The sequence below is a fragment of the Lytechinus variegatus genome, chromosome 4 (genome assembly GCF_018143015.1).
Source record: "Lytechinus variegatus isolate NC3 chromosome 4, Lvar_3.0, whole genome shotgun sequence".
Taxonomy (NCBI): Eukaryota; Metazoa; Echinodermata; class Echinoidea; order Temnopleuroida; family Toxopneustidae; genus Lytechinus; species Lytechinus variegatus.
In genome coordinates, this window is record NC_054743.1 from 53,856,603 (window position 1) to 53,879,647 (window position 23,045).

The 23,045-nt window shown below is 37.0% G+C and overlaps 1 protein-coding gene, 1 long non-coding RNA gene and 1 other non-coding gene across 3 annotated transcripts; all 3 read left to right on the forward strand.

The window, feature by feature from the left end:
• The first annotated feature begins 1,218 nt into the window (after positions 1 to 1,218).
• LOC121414333 (superoxide dismutase [Cu-Zn]-like) lies at positions 1,219 to 23,045 on the forward strand. The gene is made up of 5 exons (XM_041607473.1): positions 1,219 to 1,675; positions 5,709 to 5,796; positions 13,929 to 13,998; positions 16,520 to 16,637; positions 21,519 to 23,045. Exons 1-5 carry the CDS (start codon positions 1,601 to 1,603, stop codon positions 21,627 to 21,629), a joined length of 462 nt encoding a protein of 153 aa, XP_041463407.1. The 5' UTR covers positions 1,219 to 1,600; the 3' UTR covers positions 21,630 to 23,045.
• Positions 5,881 to 8,484, forward strand: LOC121414335. The gene is made up of 3 exons (XR_005969835.1): positions 5,881 to 6,239; positions 7,122 to 7,189; positions 7,664 to 8,484. It is a non-coding gene; the product is annotated as an uncharacterized LOC121414335 (long non-coding RNA).
• On the forward strand, positions 16,251 to 16,319 carry LOC121414585. Its single transcript, XR_005969888.1, has one exon. It is a non-coding gene; the product is annotated as a small nucleolar RNA SNORD34 (small nucleolar RNA).

Sequence of the window (23,045 nt, forward strand, 5' to 3'; positions counted from 1 at the left end):
ACTTTGCCATTATCATGGAAACTACCATGAAAACCTTGGTTGTGATTGGCTGCTGAGCCCTGTTACCATGGTAGTTGCCAAAATGACAGTTCTTTGGAGTTGTAACTCTTCATGACATTGGTACCAGATGTAGGCCACACGCAAGACTGGGATGGTATACAATGGAAAGTAACGGTGTTGATAAATGAACATAATATATAGAACTAAAATGAAATTGTGCAGTAGAGGCCGGGAGGGGGAAGGGAGAGCGACTAAAAGAAAGGGGAGGAGAGGGGAAAGGTGAGGGAGGGAGAGAGAGGATGAGAGAGGGGGTGGAGATAGCGACAGGGCAGGCTTAGGGGAGGGGCAATTAAGGTGAATGAGAGAGGGGTTTATATGGGGGAGGTACTGGAAAAGCACCTGTACTGAGGAAGAAAGGTGATGGGGGGGGGGGGCTAGAGATCTCAAGAAATTTGTAGGGAACTGAGAAAAGGGGCATCTTGTTAATAATATGGGGTACAGAAATGTTACATTCACTAGCATACCTACGGGGGGGCAGTCTGCCCCCTGACGAGTCACAACCCATGCAAAAGATGTATCCCTGCCCCCTGACAAGCTTGACTGAAGACTTGATTCTGAAATATCACCCAAATAATTAGTTTTGATCCCTATACCTTCAATTGCAAAAATAAACTTAGGCATGTACTGCGGCCGCTCTTAATCTTATGCAAGAATCATTAGTTACAGAAATCATTCTCGGGCCGAGAGCTCATGGTATAGAACATCATACACAGATCTGACCTTATAGCTATAAATGGGCGGCAAATGCCTACGTGCATGTCATTGTGGTAAAGTAAAACTCCTAATATACAAGCAATTACCAAGCGAACCAAACAAACTTTTTTACGAATCTCATTTCTTTTCTCTCATCATCTCCCCCCCCCCCCCTTTCACACGCCGAGGTCGTCCCACGTGCGATGACATCGGCCATTATTAAACATAAATATAAAAGTTATATACCCCAGGCCCCCCCCCCCGTGATCGTTGTGGGAGTTTTGCCCCCCCCCCCTGTTTGTACGCCAATATTCTAGTTATTGAATCCAAATAATTAGAAAAAATGAATGTGAGGTCTAGTTACCCCCCCCCCCCCGGCCCCCTGAATTCGTTAGCCGCGCTGCTAGTGGTATACAGTACAGTACGTCGGTAGCAGGTTTTGTTAGTGTATGCCCTTTTTTCGCCAAGAAATTCTATAGGCGCAATCACTGTACTTTTCACAATACGTGTTCTATTGATACCAGGATCGCAGTCCATATTTAAAAAAAGAAGAATTTTCATAGAATACAAACCCGTTTTAAGTGCAGAGAGGTTAAATGTTTTGCACACGCCACGCAAAAAATAAGGCACAACGAGGTAACGCCCGGAGCTAGGCCAGTGCTGGCCTAGCGAAGCTCCTGAGATTCCTACCCAGCTCGGCCCCGGTACACGTGCTTGCACGGCCGTAAACAACTAGTCAAGTGCATCTATATCTAGTACCGTGTGCAAAGACTCGACAAAAACTGACTGAGTTTGCTGGACAATCTCCCAAGTTCTTCGTTTTAAACCGTAAATTTAAAGAAGAATCATGTCTCTACTTGCAGTTTGCACTCTTGCCGGGCCTGGAGAAGTAAAGGGGGTCATCAACTTTGAGTCAAAAGAGGTATCTATCGGTCTGTTGTCTCTTAATTTTTGAGGAAAAGAAAAATGAGGACGTCTGACTCTGAGTGAGTTTGAATGACTGGCATTTTTGGTAATCATGCATGCATTCCATGACGGCCATTTAATTTGTGATATCATATTCATAGGCTGAACGTTAATATGATACAAAGCCATGATGACTTTGTGACTATGTATGACTAGGCCTACATGTAATTAATAATAATAATTGTAAATTTATATTGTGCAATTTCTATAAAGTAATTGGATATAGCCTACCGGTACTTAACTGCGCATTACACAACAGACAAGCAGAAAAACAACCATCAACAGGATACGCAAAATTTTAAAAGTAAAATTAAGTTCGCTAAATTAATCAAAGAAAAATAAAGATTAATTATTTCTACAAAATACATAACCAAAAACATGAAAAAGTGACTTCTTTATTAAAAACTATCTTGAAAGAGGTGGGATTTCAGTTTGGTTTTAAATAAGTTGACAGAGCCTCAGAGGATGCATTTCTTATTGAGGAAGGGAGACTATTCCAGAGTAATTATGAGGCATGTCATGAATAAGAATAATGAAAAAAGTGTTATCTATTCGCTAGGGAAGCTATGTGTTACTGTTTTTTTTTTAAGGTCAAATTTGCGATGGTATGAAAATTAAGACTAAAAATGTTTTTATAAAGGATGTATAGTCACGTATTGTATTACCGGACGCGCATATTACTGCGTACGAAATCAATTTCGTACGGTAAGACTTCCGCAGTTCAATTTCACAGATCAATTCAAAGAACAAGTTTGCAAAAACAAGGCGAAAAAATCCAACTTTTACCTTATTTTTCTCTAAAATGACAGAAAATGCTTAAAATATCATATAACATAGTTTTGCATTAACAATTGATCCCAATTGATCTATTTTCTGATGGCAATACGGACCTAATTTCGGGCCTGATTCGCCGAATTTCAATCTCGTCCGCTCCATCGATCAGATCGTCGACGGCTAGTTCTCAAGGTGTACCCCGGCCGTCCGTGCGCGAGGTAGATAGAGAGCCGTCAACGATCGTCTGCGCATCGATAGAACTTGACTGAGGGTCACGATATGAACGAGCATTAATACTGGAAAGTGCCATATCGAACACGCAATCAAAAAAAAAAATTTTAATGAAATTAGTTAGCAAACACCAATTTATTACAAAGATCTGCTCAAAATCGATATAAGAAAGCAAACAAAAACTTAGAATTTACTCATGAGATGATATATCATGAAAAAAATCACACCAACTCTTTCTTACATCATTATAATCAAGAATATTTTTACCCGTCCGTCGCGCATCCGGAATTATGATGTAATTTGTCACGCACGAAAATAATTGTTTTTCGCGGAGGGGTATGCGGCAAGTGCGGTGCAAAGAAAACGGTTGGAAAATATAAAATAATTTCATCATATTTATAATTTTCAGAATATTTGGAATAGCAAGGTATAATTTTTCTTCATTGTATTTCCTCTAGTTGTCATTTTTAAAGCACTGAAATAAAGGTGTCCGGCAATAGGATACATGTACACTGCCATACTTTTGCCCCTGGAAGCAAAAGTCAATACGTGTACCGATTTGCATGAGGTGTGGGAGGTGGGGCTGTAGTCTGTAGATCTACCCAACAATGCCAACTGGTAAAGGTAAAACCGATGCCTAGCTGTTAGTGACTGTGACAATTGAAATGTTGCTGTACTTGTTTAGAGGTTCAATTCAGGTAATACTTGCCAAAAGTATTGTTTTGTTTTCAATACTTGTGGGGTGCATTTTCAGCATATGGAAAAAAACATGTACATGTTTAGGGTACTTTTCGAGACCCCATGGTCACGCGTACATGTATATCCACTTGTGAATGGAAGTGGCCCCCTGGGCCAAAAACCTCAAACCCCAAGATTTCTACTTCTAAAAGATCTAGCCATAAAATAAATCTTTGTAAATAAATGGTATATACAACTGCATTTCCAACATTACTATGCTATCTATTTCATTTTTAAACAAGAATTCATCAAAAAAATGAGAAAAATATGAAAAGATGGGAGAGACTCGACCGGTGTTTACGCCACCATCTTGTTTCCTATTCCCCAACGTTACTGACGCAATGCATCATGCACAGAGATGCCAAGTGCAAAGACCAGCTATGCGTGAGATTTTCTGTGAATCTGAGTGAGATCACAGACATTGTGTACAATGTATATGGGGATAGGCTGTGATAGTTGCGTGAGACAGAGATTTGAGGGGATGAACAAGAGTCCAAAATGCTTGAGTCTCATGCATAATGCTTGAGACTTGGTAGCTCTGCATGCAGCAATCAATGACTTGTGCAGGATCCGGTTATCAGAATGCAATTAAGCATGTGGTACATATTTGAAACAACATTTCTCAAGGGTCATTTATTGATGCTTTATTAAAAAGGAATTGCAAGTGTCAAGCAAATGTCAGTAGGCATGGCAGTGAGCAATTGCTTGAGCGTACTAGTAAAATCTTTTGCTTGCACGCAATTGCTCATTTCTATGCATACATTTGTAAGTAAAAACTAAGCGAAAGCAATTCTAGTTTTTATGCATCCAAGCCATTATTATGATTCTAAAAGAAGAAATCAAGGAAATTAGCTTTGACTAAGTTTGACTAAACCTTAACCTGTTAATGTACAGGCACCATTAAACTCAGTTGTGGTTAAATCTAAAAAGGGAATAATGGAGTTTGAACAAATCCAACAGATAAACAATTGAATGATTATCTTAGATTCACCACAGCGATTATCTCTATTCAACTTGTACCTTGGTTTCAAAGGAAAATCTCTCACTGTTTAAAGCCTGACTAAAGCCTTGTTAATTGTTCATTTATGTGAATTATACTTCAGTAAATATGCCAGTCTCATCGAAGTGTACATGTACAGTATATACAGTACATGTAGCCACTGAATCCTTTTTCAAACGCCAGTTTCTCTGTAAAAACGGTATTTGGAAACGCTTGTCTTAAACCTTACATGTACTTCGATATCAGAAAGCCAACATAAAAATGATAATGTTCTGAAAATTTCAGCCCATTCCATGGTTTGGATTTGGAATATTTTGTATAATATAAACAAAAATAAAGGGGGAAACAAAAGCATTTGATCAGGCACCCGGTCATAATAAATTTCTAGGTACAGTGTACATGTAAATGTGCAAAAGTTAGCTTGTAAAACACATTGTCATTTCATATTATCCTCCACTTCGCAATGCATGTAGTAATAGGGCATACACATATATAGCAGTAATGACTTCAGATAGTAATACATGTGATACATTTTGGAGAATTTTACCAACTTTAATAGGTAATACAGACTTTGATGTTGAGGGGATAAAATGCAGGTACCAGGCAAGTCTTCATGCCAGTTATACTACCTTTGTTATCCCACCAGTACTACATGTATACCAGTATTTATATGTGTACTTCCTTTGTCTTTAAATCTATTAAGGGGGGGGGGGGGGGTAGCAGTACCTGGCAATTCCAGTAGTTTCAAAGAATTGATTTCAAATTTGCAAATAAAAGTTGAAACTTTTTGTAATATCTTAGATAAGAGAAAAAAAGCCATCAATGATTGCTATTAAAAAAAATTAAATGAAAATTAGTCAAAGCCAGTGACTGACATTGATCTAGATCTAGTTGAGCAATCTTAACCATTTTGAGATTCGCTATTTATCATCACTAGGTTGAATACTAGTGCAATTCAGTGCAAAAGATCATCGCCACATAATTCAATCCTCCGTGCATACAGTTGACAGATTGATAAAGAAAATACTGACAAGAGATTACCCTGGAAATAACAAAGGTATGAAATTATGATAAATTTCCTATTTCTAAATATTTGGGAGAATTTTTCCAAATGGATTGAATTATGCCAGGTTGAAGACTGTGCCATACGGTACATGTATTTTCATCAATATGTACATTCCTGAAATTCTGATAGAGGCATGCATGGAGTTAAGAATTAATTGAGTGATTTTCTTGTTTTGTTTAGGGTGGTGTGAATGTCAGCGGTACAGTGACTGGCCTTGCCCCTGGTCAACATGGCTTCCATATTCATCAGTTTGGAGACAACACGAATGGTATAGTGAAATCAGTCTTTAATGGCTTATGGGGGGGGTGAGGGATACATGTAGGTGTTTTTTTTTTTTAACTAAACTCACCTTGGCCCGAATTCACAAAGGTGGATTCTGCAAAATCCACGGATTAATCCACGGATTTTGTTGAGTCCACAGTCCACGGATTCGCTTTTGTGATTCACAAAGGTGGACTCGACCGAATCCACGGATTCTACCAAGTCCATTACGTCATGATTTCGAGTCAACTGTTTGGGGTGGTCTGAAACAGTGGACTCCACAGAATCCGTGGATTCTAGGCGTAATTGGCCAATCACAGCGCAGCATTTGGGTACATTTTTGTGCAGACAACAACCGCTGGACGATAATTTTGCAGCAAAATCTAAGGTGGAAGACTGGACGTGAAAGTGGTGGAAAAAATACATGCTGGACCGAGCTCCGAGAAAATTGTGAGTAATTCGACATATTTGTTTGATGAGCAATATTTTTTGTCACTTTTTATGTATTGATTTGTGAAGTAATGTCCGAATTTATGTCATAAATGCATGTGTATTAGGTACGGTCATGAGAGTCGAGTTAGTGAAAAAAATCCTCGCGGAAATGGTTTTGTGTAGCCCCATAAGTGCATTTCTGTGTTGGTCTTTCGCGAGCTCTGTGACACGGCTAGACGTACTCGTTGACGTTAGACGATTAGACCCTTGACTTGTTCCCCTTTTCACTCGGTTCTTCCGAAATTTCTGATTCCCCTTGACCCTGTCGGTGGATTTTCTTAGAACTACATGGTCTATCTTACTCTAGCTTGCATGCCTGAAGGCTCCTGGAGAGTAAAAATCAGTCGAGTTACCGTACTCGACTACGCCTACGGTGCACTCAGTCTCAGAATGATAATCAGATTCAGAACTGACAGAAGTTCAGTTAGTACTATCATAGTAGGTCCATGGTCATGATGGTCATGAGTAAGCCTACGGGCCGGCTATGACTATGTATGCCTGGACTGATTTTTACTCTCCAGGAACCTCCAGGCTAGTCTTTTTAGCAATTTTGAAGATTTCATTTGAGATGATGAATCGTTTCAAAGAAAATAAATTTGGGAGAGCAGTCATGTATTTTTATTTTAGCAAAGAAAAAAAATTGGCATTTTCAGAGATAAAATAGGGGATGTCCTTACAGAGATGAGACAATTTTCAGAATACAGATTTTAGAGAATTATCTCAAACTGTTATCTCAATGACTGATGACTGAATCTCATTCTAGTCTCATGCTCATTTTTCTTATGACTATTTTCTTTGCCATTGAAACTTAACCCTATGTCAATTTCATTTTCTATGCAGAACAAAAAATGGCAGAAAATCACCGTGCTCATTTAATGCATCTTGATCGTGTCAACAGCCTCAGAGAGGTAAGCTTTGTTTCAATTGAACAATAAACCGATGCAGTGCTTATTGCAAAATATTTCCCTTTTTTATAACTGACAAAATTATGACTTGTTTCTATATGGAGGAGATACTGGTTGAAGCACTAGTGATGAAACCAACATGGCAAATTTTTGTTCCTACTTGCACAAGCAGTGACAATTTCCAAGATTTAAAAATGGATGGAGTCAAAATGAATGAAAGGAGTACAGCAATTCAAGCAGCAGATTATTTGAAACATTTGACTTGATGTATGCAATGCTTATTAATGTAAAAACAAAATTGGGAAAAGAAAAACTTCATCCTAAATAGACTGGGCTATTTCCATACTGTACCTAAGAAGACTAGGGGGGGGGGGGGCTGAATGGTTAGCAAACCTTACCTATTGATCAGGGAATCTTGAATTATCATTTTTTTTGTTCATGTTTGTCTACTCTAATTCTTTTTCCATGTATACACAGATAGCCAACAGGCCCAGACCCTGATGGGATTACAGAAATGAATGAATCCTTTTGAGTTGTACATGGATGAAGCCTTTCAAATGCGGTATCGCTTCTCAAAAGAGACTGCACTCCATCTCATCAACATGTGTGAGGGTGATCTGAGCTGAGGAGGAATACAGAATGTAGTGAACCTATACCTGTTGTCATAGGTGTCATCGATGGGACTCGTGTCTACATGTACATTAGGAGTCCTGGTGGGGAACAAGCCCTGTACTTCCTTAATCGGAAGAACAGGTATTCCGTCAGTGTGCAGATTGCATTTTTAATGTAAATGTAGACTCTGTTATGCCAGTCTGAACTTTTGGGGAAGGGTCGATAATGTGACTTGTACTCCTATCATCATTCCAATGTCACTAAAGTATAATAGCGGTCATTGACTATTTTTAAGCAGTGAAATTTAGATTGTTTTATTAGCACCCTCTCTTTGTAATGTACTGTACAGTACTTATTTGTCCTTTAACCCTTTATAGCCCGGGGGGGGGGGGGGGCCTAAAAGGCCCCTCGACATATTTTGCGATAATTTCTAAATGCAAAAAAATAATACGCTGAAATTTCATGACTTTTTTCTTTCACATCTCCGGCACATTTTGAGACCGTTTGTGAAAATCGGGGGTACACTTGCGGAGATATAGCACATATTCGTAACCAATGTCACCGAAAATGGCAATTTCCATTGACTTTTGTGTGTACAATGTATGGGTTTTACAATAAGTGTTGTCAGATGAATGTTTTTTTCTGTTTTTCCTCACATGAGTTTCTTTTGGGCTATCACCAACTATTCTAGATTAAAAAAAACAATAAAAAGTAGAGATTTCAAAACAAAGAAATACATAATAAATTAAAAACAAAGAAATACATAAGAATTTGGAAACACGGAAGGAAACAAGAATATTATCGAGAAAAATTAGCATATGCGCATAATTAATTACTATTATAATCTAATAATTATACAATTTCAATACAGTTGAGTGAGCTGTCTTTTAGATTACATGACTGGCTACTAACATGCTTGATTCCATTGCATTTTCTCAAAAAATGGGGGGGAAAACTACAAAAAAATGAAAATTCCTTGAAAAAATTTGAATATTTGCATAATTAATTAGATAAATAAAAAAAATGATAATAAATATCACAAATTTGACAACGCATTCTTGTAACATACATAATGAGATACCCACCCACCAAATTTGGTCGCAATTGGTCGATAAACGGCCGAGATCTGATGGGGGGGCCTAATAGGCCCCCCCCCCCCGGGCTATGCAATTTCAAAATAGCCCGGGCTATATAGGGTTAAATATGCTCTTGAGCATTTTCCTTACAAATTCATTTATCTTGATATTAGACGCTACAGACTAAGAATTTAAGTGAGTCTTTCGATAATTGTGTTTGATATATCAACATATATACAAAATCTTATAATTCCATTGTATTTCTTTAAGTTAGAGAAGTGTGAAAATCATTCAGACAAAGACCAGATCCTTCTAACTAGGTTTACTTTAAAAATAAATACTCACTTTCTTACTGTCATGCTCTTCGTGTATTTTTCAATTGATAATCCCGGGGGGGCCACTTACATTGACGAGTGGATACCATGCGCGACCAAAAAAACACGTAAAAAGGATGTCCTTTTCACGATAGGGCACGTTACGTACGTAACGTGAAAAGGGTGTCAAAAACACAAAAATAATGAAAAAAGGGTATCTATTTCGCTAGTAAAATTACGTGTTTAGGGTCGAATTAGCGTGGATGATTAAAATTAAAATGTTTTATAAAGGATGTCCTTTTTGCCCCAATACTACGTGTTTAGAGTCCGATTTGCGCGAGGTCTAGAAGTGGGGTCGTACTAAACCAAATAAGGTAAAGCCGACAACCAAAGGACCCGTAACAATAAAACATTCCTGTACTTGTTTAGGGGTTCATTTCAGGGAATATTTGCCAAGAGTATCGTTTTGTTTCCAATACTTGTTAAGGGTAGGGTTTCACACGCCAATACTTGTTAAGGGGTGCATTTTCAGAATATGGAAATTACGTGTTTAGGGTGCTTTTCGAGACCCCATGGTCGCGCATGGTATCCACTCGTGAATGGAACTGGCCCCCCCGGGTTGATAATACCAAAGTCATATATCAATATTCAATAAATACTTAATCATCATACAGAGTGATGAATATAAGTACATTAATAACATAAATATAATATAGTATTACCCCTATCTGACGTCTGAGCTGGACATTTAAAATTTATGGCCCTAGTTTTCATGAATATTGATAATGAGTCAGGTACTGTATTATCTGTATACTATATTTGTTTTTCTTGGTCTTTATAGTACAATGTCATCCATTGCAACATAATTCCTAATTTATGAATAGATATGTCTATATACAGTTTTTATGATATCAATATTCAAATGAATTCTCCCAACCACATCAACAAATCAAGAACTTCTGTTATTTCTTTATCTATGAGTATTTAATATAATCTGCAGTACTGCTGATACACTATAAACCCCTCAAAAAAAGTTTGTAAATCTGTGTTTGGCAATTAATTTCTCCCAACTCCCAATTTCACGTAATGCATATTTGATATCATTGTTTTTTCAATGAAATTTGTTGGGGACTCTTCTGATAATAAACAGCATAAAATAAATGCATTTAAACCAGCAAAGCTAAAACTAATCATACATTTATGATTTTTGGTTGAAAACATAATTTGCATTGATTTTGTACACGAAATCACGCTTTTGAGCAATTTTTGGTCTGACATAATGTTACGTAATTTTGGGACCGCGTACCCGGGTGACGCAAAACTGGTCTCATAAGTTGCGCAAGACTTGAAGGTAAAAGTCAGCGAGCACGTTAAAAAAATATCGCGCTGCGAAAATATTGCGTAAATCATTGAGGGGCGGGGGGGGGGGCTCCGAGGCCTGTATAGGGTTGATGGTATTCCATGATAATATGATGTATATAAATTAAAAAAAAAATTACATGCATATCACTTGACTTGCAGAAAAATTAATTTTAACAGTCATAATCTATGTAATAATAGTTAAATAATCATGTAAAGTGTGGTTATTCATGTGTGGAAAATGTGACAAAATAATATATTAAATTGTTGTCTGTTATCAAATTGAATTGATTGTGCTTTGAATTATTCCAGATGTTACATGTATTCCCATTCATAAGAGTGATCATGGTGATGTTATGTTTTTTGTGTGTGTCAAAATCAAATATAATGCTGTGATATTTTAGATTAGGTGATGATGTTTAAGTATAAAGGATTGGAATGTGTGAAAACGTTATTCATGATTAGTTTCCTGATTGCATCATGATCATGGCGTGATTCAAAGTGAATTGGCAATCAGTGATTACCTTGTTCTTAAAGATGGATCCAGTGGTGCTTTAGTGATGTGGAATTGGTTGCTGTAAAAAGGATTGTGATTAGTTTCTCAGTTACATATCTTATCCTGTCTATCTGAGATTAACTCGATTAAATAATGGATTTCTGCTTTTTGCCACTTCAGGGCCATGGTTGATCAGGTGCAGCTAGCTGATGATGTGCTTATTTTTTTTTGTGTGTGTAAAGATATACAACAATCAATGCCAGCAGACATAATTCTTGGGGAGGGGGGGGGGGGTACCAGCAAACATTTATTTTAGAATAATATTTTTTGTATATTGTGTTATATGCTGCAGATGTTTGTTTTCATGACACTGAGCATGCGCAGTGCAGTCTCAAAAAGGGGAAGTCCCTAAATTTGATTGAAAATCCACGGTTGAATCCGTGGATTCGGTTGAGTCCACGGTTGAATCCATGGACTCAACCGTGGGTCTGGTAGAATCCGTGGATTTTTGAGTCCACTGTTTGTGAATCACAAACTGCAGAATCCGTGGATTTTCCAGAATCCATGGACTCAAAAATCCACGGATTCTAAAATCCGTGGATTTTGCAGAGTCCACCTTTGTGAATTCGGGCCTTTGAGTTTCAAGTATAAGCTTCCAAGCAACACTTCTGCCATCCAAGTTTGGCTGAGTGGGAAATACTGGTGGTAAATACTGTCTCAATATTTTTAAGGAAATGGGACATAGTTGGAAATACAGGGAAATTCTAATAGGAAAATGAAACCCTTGAAACAGGATAGCTTTTGTAAAAACAGAAAAATCAAAGAAACATAAACAAAAGTTTGAGAAAAAATGAATGAATTAGAAAATTATGAGCATTTGAAGTTCAGATCATTATTGTAATGTAGATCCTCCCATTGGCAATGCGACAAAGATGTGTGATGTCACATGTGAACAACTTTCCCATTTCTTTTCTATACAGTCCGACCTCTTTTATCCGGACACGTTGGGACCAGCGCCAATCCGGATAAGGGATTTATCCGGATCTGGGAGACCAATATTAAATACACGCAGCTGCGCTGCCGGCTGCCTCCCCAGGTCACCAGTGGTACACTATTGTAGTGGGCGTACGGTAAAGACAATATTCACTGCAGAGTCAGTGCAAATTATAGGCAGTGTTTTTGTGGAAATAAAATTGATCGATGGCCAAAACTCATGGATGATTTACCTGCTAAAATGACTCAGGTATTCATCGAGCATACCTCGAAAGAAAGAGAATGACTCGATGAAACCAAGTTTTAAAAGTAGATCATCGCGGCGGGTATCGCAGCCTCGTAATTTCAGCCATTGTTACACTGACTGTAGGCTCAAACATGATAGATGGCGCTGTCCTTATTGAGGCCTAAAGTTAGCTAGCAAGACATGTGTTGTTTTTCCCGCGAAGCAAAATGAGAAACGTGATGAAATGTTTGCGCTGCACCCTGATTTACTGGAAATTATCATTCCTAAAGTTCTTTGGTGATTTGGGTGAGATATTTTCGTGAAAAATATGTTTGATGTAGGTTGACTATGTTGGGAAATATGTAATCAAAGTGAGTTTACGTATCGGATTGAGTTTAGATTGAAATCTCATTTCCTCAGGTACCGGTACTAGATAAAAAAAAAAAAAAATCTCGGCAAGTGTGCGTCCGGATAATAGAGAGATCCGGATAAGGGGAGGCCGGATAAGAGAGGTCGGACTGTATATATTTCACTTTAAAATGCCCCTTTTATCACATCTATCAGTAAATCATGTATTCTTTCTCTAGGAGGGCATGTAATGCAGATTTTCAAAGAATAAATTATGAATAAAAAGCTTTGTATCATAAGAAAGGCCAAAAATAGACTTTTTCGGGGTATTTTATAGTCCATCAAAGGGAAAGGTGTTCACATGTGACATCACAAAGATTTGTAGCATTGCCAATAGGAGGATCTCAATAGCATTAGTGATCGAAATATTCAAATGCTCATGATTTTCTCATTTGTCCGATTTTTCTCAAACTTGCTTTGATCTTATTCTTTGATTTTTCTGTCTCCACAAAAGCCAACTTGTTTCAAAGGTTACATTCCTCTTTAAATAATATTGACTGGCTTTGAAGGAGGTACCGTATACCTGTATCTCCAGAATTAATCTCATAATTGCCCCGAGTGATAGCGAGGGCAATATGGGTCTACTGAGGGAAGTATACATGTAAATGTGGTATCTCCCGAAAATAATACTTCTTGAATACCGGTATACAATACAGATATTGCCCAGGTGTAAACTTTTAAGCATATTCTGGCATTTCCCTGCACCTCCAAAGTAGAGCTTTGAAATTTCATACAGTTGTGCTCAAAACATACCACTTTCATAGTTAGAGCCGAAGTGGAGTTAGTCCGGAGTCCAGGAGGAGTCACTCCACTTTGGAGGGCAATATGAAAATTCTGAGATTAGTTCAATCCGGATTCAAAGCGGAGTACTCAACCCACTTCGAGAAGAGGGTTACAAACAGAGTTACTCCGCACCGGAAATGCGGTATGCGCTTATCGCTGTGATCTCGCCACACGTATGGCGCGAACTCGCTTGGAAACCATGGCAACGACTGCGGATACACCGCTGCGGTGCTTGCCAATATGAAAAGGGGTTTAAAGTCGGTCCGCAGTACAAGCGGATCAACTCAATCCGGAGTTACTCCGGAGTAATTCCACTTCGCCTTCACTATGAAAGCACAGTGAACCCCACCACAAAATGCACTCCTTATTGCCGAGTGTTGAATATGGATAATAACACTACAATGTTCGGCAAGCCCAGAGAAACAAACTTGGTTTAGAGTGATATTTCATTTATTATTTGCTTTTTATATTACAGGATGTGTTTCCGCTGGAGGTCACTTCAATCCTAATGCTAAAACACATGGAGCACCAGAAGACGAAGAGAGGTCAGTTGCTTATGGGGGAGTTCATTCGGACATCACGTTGATTTAAAAGCAGATTTTTTTTAATGTTGATGGTGCTCTCCAATTTTGTTTTAATCTCAAAGGATAACATTCATTTTGTTTGTCATGATTTTTTGGAAGGACAAGTCCCCAACCCCAGAACAAGTTGACTTTTATCCATAGAGGAAAATCAAACAAGCATAGCACTAACAATTTCATCAAAATCAGTTGTAAATTTAGAAAGTTATAGGCATCTTTAAGTTTTGACAGGAGAATGGGATTTTTTTTTTTTAATTTGAATTCAGGTTTCAATAAAGACAATTGAAATTTTGATTTCTCTCTGCTATTACCAGTTTTTAAAATAAACTTTATATTGGGGGTAGTCTTGAGTTGACCTTCGAGCTTTTTTACAGACCTGTGAAGTGTCATTCTTGCAAGAAGCGTATGTAATTTGAAGTAAAGAAAAAGCTCAAGATTGTGGTAGCCTAATAGAGGGTGGAGGTATGAAGTTATATGACATGGAATGGTTAAACTAAATAGAAGTGAAGGAGAGATGACAATTTGACAGGTTGGAGAATGTTGTATAAAAGAAGTGTGATCTGATCACTTCTCCACTTTGTCACAGTGCACTATTAAAAATTGAAGCATGTAACTAACATTTTTTAATCAATAAAGCCATCTTTTAATATAAAGTAATAGACATACATGTAAACAGTAGACTCATAAAATAGTTGGCTCATTATTGATGTGACCATAGTAAACTCATACAAATTATGCATGCTGGGATAAAAGTGTGCATTTCGTATTGGACACTTTCTCAATAGATATGCGCTGAATTAATCTGCAAAAACCATTGTTATCCACAGATTCACTATCAGCTTATGGTGAATTTGGGCCAAAGAATTCTGAGGATCTGTCACTGAGCCCTGATTCATAAAACCTGTCATTACTATCAAATTCCCGAATTCTGTGACAAATATGCTCTGGCCCAAGTAATGTGCAGGATTTCAGGAGCTTGTTAGTAGAATATTATAACTTGCTTTTTACATGTATGACAACCTTTTTGAAAATGGGGGTCCAGGGCCCCAAACTATTATTGATCTGATCAATTTAACTATGCAATTCCATTTATGTAATAATTCTTTGTCAACCCTAAACTAGACTGGGCTATTTCAATGCCTAAGAAGACAGGGGGGGGGGCTGAATTAATCATTGAATCAGCCCTTGGCCGTTGATTGCGCGATCGCGACGAAAAAATTGGCACGTGTGTTACCCATGGCATAATCTTCAAAACTATAAAATCAAATTCTGTGAAAAATCTCATTGTTATGCTAATTCAATGCATAAAATCAAGTTAGCTCTAAATAACTAAATAATGCCCCTAAAATGCTAATTTTTGGTTCACACACTCTCTTATCAAATGTCATGTTAATTTTTTTTTCAAAATCACGTTTATTTTTTTATGTATTTATTGTTTTTAAAATTTCTAATGTATTTCTTTGTTTTTTACTTTGTGTTTATTGTTTTTTCGATGGAAATTGTCACGGTCTCTAGTTTGACCATAAACGAGATAAAATTAATTTATTTCAATCATTAAAAGGAAATATGATACATTTACATGTATGAAATTTGGGTAAAAACACAATTTGTATTGACTTTGTACACAAATTCATGTTTTTAGCAATTCTGGGATGCACTATACGAAATGTTGAGTAATCTTTGAACCGCGTACCCATGGCTCGCAATTTTTGCCTCAATTAGTTGCGCGAGACTTGGAAAGTAAAAAGTCAGCGAGCGACACGGTTAAAAGAGATATGCACTGTGAATTTATTACGAAAAATGTTGGGGGGGGGCCAAATCACACCCCACCAGTCCTTAAGGGTTAAGAAAATGTACAGACTCATTCAGCAATCTTTGAGCATACACTCGATTTAAACTCGATTTTACACTCAAGCCAGAACAAAGGAAACGGTCCAATGAATCCATTGTTGTGCTGTAGTTCTGGGCTTCTGGCTTGTTCACTCTTGTTCTGGACCCGAGTGTAGATTTGAGCTCAGAGGTTGTTGACTGCCATAACCTCCTTTGCAAATAGAGGAATTGACAAGACAATGATGTCTGCATGAGAAGGAAAAAAAATGAACTGATGCATGCATTCTAGATGATGAGGTTGCTGGTTTTCCATAGTTTGGGTTGATTGGATCAATCGCATATATTTGTGAGATGGGGTCCAGTTGTGACAGAGATACAGTCAATCCACTGCTTATGATGATCCTCAACTTACCTACATTGATTTGCAATGAGAATAAACAGAATCTGAAGCAGGTTTTATGGTACCGCTCCTCCCCAAGTGCATTTCATAATAAATATGTGCGCGCAAATCGCACCATTATTATGACATCACTCGTACACTTCAATCCTGAAAGATTTTTCGACCATAGTGTGTATGTACACAACACCATGCATGTAAGGTAACTTTCTGTTTTACTGTGTAATTGTATATTATGTAATTTCTTTTCTTTTCTAGACATGTTGGAGATCTTGGTAACATCGTAGCTGATGACAGTGGAACGGCCAACGTAAACATCACGGACAGACAACTCTCTCTGTCTGGACCTCAATCCATCATTGGACGCTCGGTGGTGGTAAGAATTTACAAATTTGGATTCTATTTTAAGGGTAACACTAATTCAAGCATTTTATTGTTCAGAACATGTCATACATGTTTTTTGTGTGAACATGTTTTTTTGTGTGAACATGTTTTTTGTGTACATTGCACTGCAATGCTGGTGTACACCGAAAATTTATATTAATAGTGCAGTCATATTTCCCCTACGGTTGCCATACGGCGAGTCAAAATACCCATTTTAAAGGAGTACTCCAGGCTGAAATATATCTCAATAAATCAAGTGAAATAAGGGTAACACTAATTCAAGCATTGTGATTCTTCAAAGCTGTCAGTGATATTGAACTTTTTTGTGTGCATCTCATTGCAGTGCTTAAAGGTGTACACCTAAAATTGATATTAATGGCGCAGTCACATTTCCCCTATGGGGCCATACGCCGAGTCAAAATACCCATTTTAAAGGAGTACTTCGGGCTAAAATATATCTCAATATATGAAGTGAAAATCACAGAGCAAAATGCTGAAAATTTCAACAAAGTAACGTTATTACCCACCCACTCGCTTTTTAGTATGAACATGAAATATCTTGTCCTCTGTATTTTTGGACAAGGTTTGATTCCTCCCTGGACAAGTGGAATTTCTACTGAGGTAACCTATTGTAATATGCCTCATTGTCAAAACTATTCTGTATTTCAAATAGAAATTAAAAAATAGAGCATGTCTGACATCATTGGCTTTCTCATTTGCATATCCTCCTCACTCCCTGATGTGCATACATGGACCTGTACCTGTTTTGTGACAATATTAAGTTGAACTTGCCACAATTCTACTATTTTGCATCTGATTTTTATAAAATTTTCAGCTCTATGCTTGCTTCATTTTTCTCTATTCATTAAAACAAAACTTTTTGTTGGGGTGAACTTCCCCTTAATAATGAAAATTATGCTTTGAATTTCAAGATGAGAGTACAATTGGATTCTAATGTGAATAGGAAAAAAAATTGTTCCTAACTTGCCTCAGTATTTTTTTTTGTTAGATGCCATGCATAAATATTTTACCAAATATTTAGTCTGAAATCAAAGAAGCAATTCCATTATCTGTAGTTTCAGTAGAAAATTCCACATGTTCAGGGAGGAATCAAACCTTTTTTCCCCGGCCTTTTTATACTTCAGTGTATGTGTGTAAATCTTACTTGTACCGTGGGAGGGGGATGTCCCCCTTCCCACACCCTCCCCTGGGGCGGTATTCTGAAAGCTCAATTAGCGCTCAATTAGCATTTTGGTATTCTGAAAAGTCACTTAAGTGCCCCTTTCCTTATTTGACAGGGTTGCGTTGCGCGCACTTGCAATAGTACGCGTTATGACCGCGCGAAGACTTAATTGAGTAGTTACGAGACTCTTGGTATTCTGAAAAGTCTCATAGCGCTCAATTAGCGGACTTTCGAGTGGAGAAAGATAATGGTGATAAGAAGCCTGTTGCATAAAACTTTTTACCTGAGAAAACTCTGGTAAAAACTGAAAACTAAGGTTAGTCTGATTTCCGCCATTTACTTTAGCACAGGGCAAAAACTCCGGTAAAAACAACCTGAGTTTTCTCAGGTAAAAAGTTTTATGCAACGGGCCCCAGATGTCCATTAAGTTGCTAAACATGCTAAATGTGGCTTTCATTTCGTATGAATATCGTCAAATCGGTTTAATACTGCGACCAAAATTAGGAGGAAGGAAGAGAATAAAGGAGAGAGGTATAAAGAGGGAATAGAATAAAGGGGGGAAAGGTGGTATCTTAAAATAAGGAATAGGGACTATATTTGGTAATAAAGAAATTAGAAAAGAGGGGAAAAGGAGACAGAAAGTTTGAACTTATAGGGGAAATATGACTATTATTTTTTTTATATTTTCTTTTATTATTAGCATCATAAACTATTTTGTTTTTGCACATTATTTTGACAATAATGAGATTGCCAAATCACGGTAGATGCAGCAATGCTCAGGGATGAATTAAACCTCGTTTCTGACAATGAAAAAAAAATAAGCATAGACCCCTTTAGTATTTAAAGGGAAATCAAGCCTTGGCCATAGAATGTTGTGTTGGGAAGGAGAAAAATGAATTAAACAGAATGGTGAAAGTTTGAAAGAAATCGGACAAGCAATAAGAAAAATATAGCTGCTTTTAAAATTGAGATCACTAATACCATGTAGATTTCGAATTGGCAACTGTGTAAGTAAATTATGACAAGGGGCAAGGACAACTTTCCCATAGGCCATGTACTTTATTATCAGGGATTTGTGGTTTTCTCCTAAGTACCCATTCCCCTGGCCCTGGGGCAGTAATCTAAATATAACCCATTGTAGTATATTGTTTAATGTCCTCGTGAAAGAAAAATATAATTTGAAATCAAACTTTTGGGAAAAATGACATTTTAGCCATAATATGTATTGGAGTACGTGGAAGAGTAGTCCTTGCCTTACATCACTATGACATCACATAAGCGGCCAATTTGAAGTCTCCATGGTATATAGTGATTACCAATATTTACAACTTTAAAAAATTCATAACTTGTTATTTGTCCAATGTTGTTCAAACTTTCACCTATCAACTTGTCTGATTTTTCTTTTTCTTATAAAAACAAGGTTTCATTTGGGTTGGATTCCCCTTTAAACGAATATAGAATAAATAACCAAAGAAAAAAATAGTGAGTGATGCCATCGTTTTCCCCACCTATAAAAACTTAAATGTCATAATGTTTGTACATCCAATTTTAATAAAATTTTGGCTTTTTTAAAAATTATGCTTGTTTGATTTTTAAAATATTTTTATTCAAATCAGCTTTTTGTTGGAGAAGATTTCTCATATAAACAAAAAGTATGTAGTTTTTTTTAATAAGTAGGATTTAAGTTAAAGAAGACCCCCCCCCCCCCGTATGGTCCCGAGGCAGAGGAAAAAAAATATTGTAAAAAAAAAAGAGCTACAAATTTAATGGATTCAAATAGGGGAATGTGAAAATCAGAACGCGTTAAAGAAAAGAAAAAAGGTACAATAAATGAGAGAGAAAGGGAAAAGACAACAATTAATTTCAACACCATATCGAACCTGTAATCTCCGATACAAATGTTTTTAGCATTATACAGAGCTGCCAAGTAGTACTGATTTTCAGTATTTAGTACTGAAAATAGAGAAGAATACTGATGGTTTCATCCAAAATACTGATTTCTTAAGTTTCAGTTTATGTGTTGTCCTACATGGTATTCCTGTGAAAATACTAATTTCCTCACCAAAATACTGATTTTCAGCCTTGAAAATACTGAAATGTTCTTGTTCAGGTTGGCAGCTCTGATTATATTTCAGCAAAAATTTGTTGTATCAAGATCGTGGTGCATGCACCTGCAGCAGCTGTGCGCTGCAAGCCAGCAAAGTGAAGAGACACTGCGCGCTAGGAGAGAATTTTAAGTTATAAGAGCGCACTTGATTGGCTAATTCGGCTCAGTAGGGAAGTGGCCTAAAGGGAGTTAATTGAGCGCTAATAGAGTTTTCAGAATACGAATTTGGAGGTACATTAGCGCTCCATTAAAATGGGTAACTTAAGAGGATATTTAAGTGGAAACTTACGAGACTTTTCAGAATACCCCCCCCCCCCTGCTCTGTAGCTCCCCTTCCTCACTGAGACTAAAAGATATGTTCATTGTTTTTTTTAACTCACTTTTCATGCCTGTAATTGATCCCCTTTCAACTTTTCCTATGAAATTATAATATGAATATGAATTTTAGTGAGAGGAAAACTTCCATTTTAACCTGAGCATTTTTATTTCTGTAAAAAAATTGGAAGTATTCTCAGTAATTTGTTCCTATTACTTGGCTGTCAGAGTCGGCAAGTATGGGAATTCCATAAGAATTTTCTATTGATGGAAAATCTGACATGGTGGGTGTTTCATAAAGCTGTTTGTAAGATATGGATGACTTTACGCACCACTGGTGATCCTTTCTTGTGGTATGTGATATCCCTCTGTAATTGAGTTATGACCTAAGAACATGTTTCAGTCGTGCGTAAAGCCGTTCGCAACTTTATGAACAGCTTTAACCCTAAATAGACTGGGCTATTTCGACGCCTAAAAAGACTGGGGGGGGGCTGATTCAGCCCCCCCTTATGATCTCGGCCGTTGATCGCGCGATCGCGACGAAAATTGGCACACGCATTACCCATGGCATTATCTACAAAACTATAACATCAAATTTGGCAAAAAATCTCATATCTCATTAATTATGCTAATTTATGCGTAAAATCATAAGTTTGCTCTAATTAATAAAATAATGCCCCTGAAATGCTAATTTTTGTTTCACATACTCTAGATAGGCATCTGATCAAATTGATTTTAAAAAAATTTAAAAATCAAATTTATTTTCTTATGTATTCTATTGTTTTCTAAATTTCTTATGTATTTCTTTGTTTTTCGACTTTTTGTTTTTTATTGTTTTTTCAATGGAAATTGTCGGGGACTTTATTTTGACCATAAACAAGATAAAATCAATTGATTTTAAGCAGTAAAAGGAAAAATAATGAAACATTTATGAATTTTGGCTAAGAACACTATTTGCATTGGATTTGTACACAAATTCACGTTTTTGAGTAATTTTGGGTCTGCATGCACTTACGAAATGTTGCGTAATTTTGGAACCGCGTACCCGGGCGTCACAATTTTGGTCTCAAAAGTTGCGCGAGACTTGAAAGTAAAAAGTCAGCGAGCGACGCGGTCAAAAAAATTTGCGCAGCGGATTTATCGCGAAAAATGTCGAGGGGGGGGCTGAATCAGCCCCCCCCCCAGTCTTTTTAGGGTTAAGAAACCCCCACCTGAACCCCCCCCACCATTTCTATAACATTCATTCTTTCTTCTATTGAACCATTAAGGTGCATGCCGACATCGATGATTTGGGGAAAGGTGGTCACGAGCTCAGCAAGACCACGGGTAACGCTGGAGGGCGTCTTGCTTGTGGAGTCATCGGAATCAAGAAGGCTTGACTAGATGCACCACGACTCTGAACCTTGCGCTCAAACATTCATTAATAATCTCGGATGGATATATATATGTATATGTGTGACCACTTTGATTTGTTCGATGCAATTACGTGTAGATAGTGAGTGGGCTTTTTGTTGGAATGATCATTGATTACACCAGAATTTTGCAATGTGTTTGTATAAGATCAGTGACTGTCTAGTTTAATTGAATTAATTTTTAATATTGATTTGTCTCACTGTCATTTCACACTGATTAATTAAGCCAGTATTAATTCTAAAAGAAAATATCTATCAAGTGGAATCTTTATGCTAAAAAGTTTAATCGGTCCTTGCTCAAAGTTCTCTTTGCATTTATATTCACATGAACACGAGGGGTGAAATGAATGGAATAAGGTGCTGATGTAGCATTTGAAGTAGAATTCTTAATAAATTGTAATATTTTACATCATGGCCAAGGTCAAGTAGACAACTTTGTATTACCGTCACTTGGAAAAACAATTTTGAATTTTTGTCCCCTTATTCTACGACTTATTTGGCGCTGTAATATGCGTCTTTGCTGTGTTGAAAAGCAATTTATCTTCTGTACAATCATGTTTAAAATGATATTCAAGAGCAATGGGTGTAAATTTCTCATTTTCAGTTTTCAAGGTGAATATGAAATTGTTTGGAGCAGGGACTGCAAAAGCCCATAGAATCATTTTATTTTATGACCAGATGAGTTGCTGTAGTTCACAATGCATGTGTCAGAGTTGTGTCGAGAAACTAAACTAGGAAGTTGGAGCATTTTTCTTCCTTTACCTGTCTGATAATTGACTATCAACAGTGTTTACTGCCTCGTTGCTATATACATGTATATAACGTAAGACATTTTTTCTTACCATCAGTTAATAACCATCACGGCTTGTATTCCACATTTTCCAGCTAATTTTTCCTCCACGCGTGAATTGTCATTGAGCATATTGTAGCATTGTAAGGAAAGAGAAAAACGATTATAAAAGTACTGTTATTCATGATGAGAGTTTCCGGCAAAGATTGTCGACTTGTATTTGTATCGATAGATTTATATTTTGTTAAAAAAGATGACTTTTCGAGAAATGAGTTTTGTCTCCTGTAACTAGACTTGTGATTTATCTGATATTTTCCAGACACTTTAACAAGTGCATACATGTAGATTTTTATCTTTGCAAGTTTAAATTTTTTTTTTCAAATGTCTTCTCCATAGACTATAAAAGGAAATAAAAATATATCTCTAAGCACTATCAATTGCTGGTTATATTGTAAAACTAAACATATGTCATGTACATGCACTCATACATGCATTTGCTTTGAAGATGATCGTGAGCCAAGCTCTTAAGTATGTCTCATAAAAGTACATTGGTATTGAAATGAATATAGTTTATTAAAGAGAGAAAAAAAGTT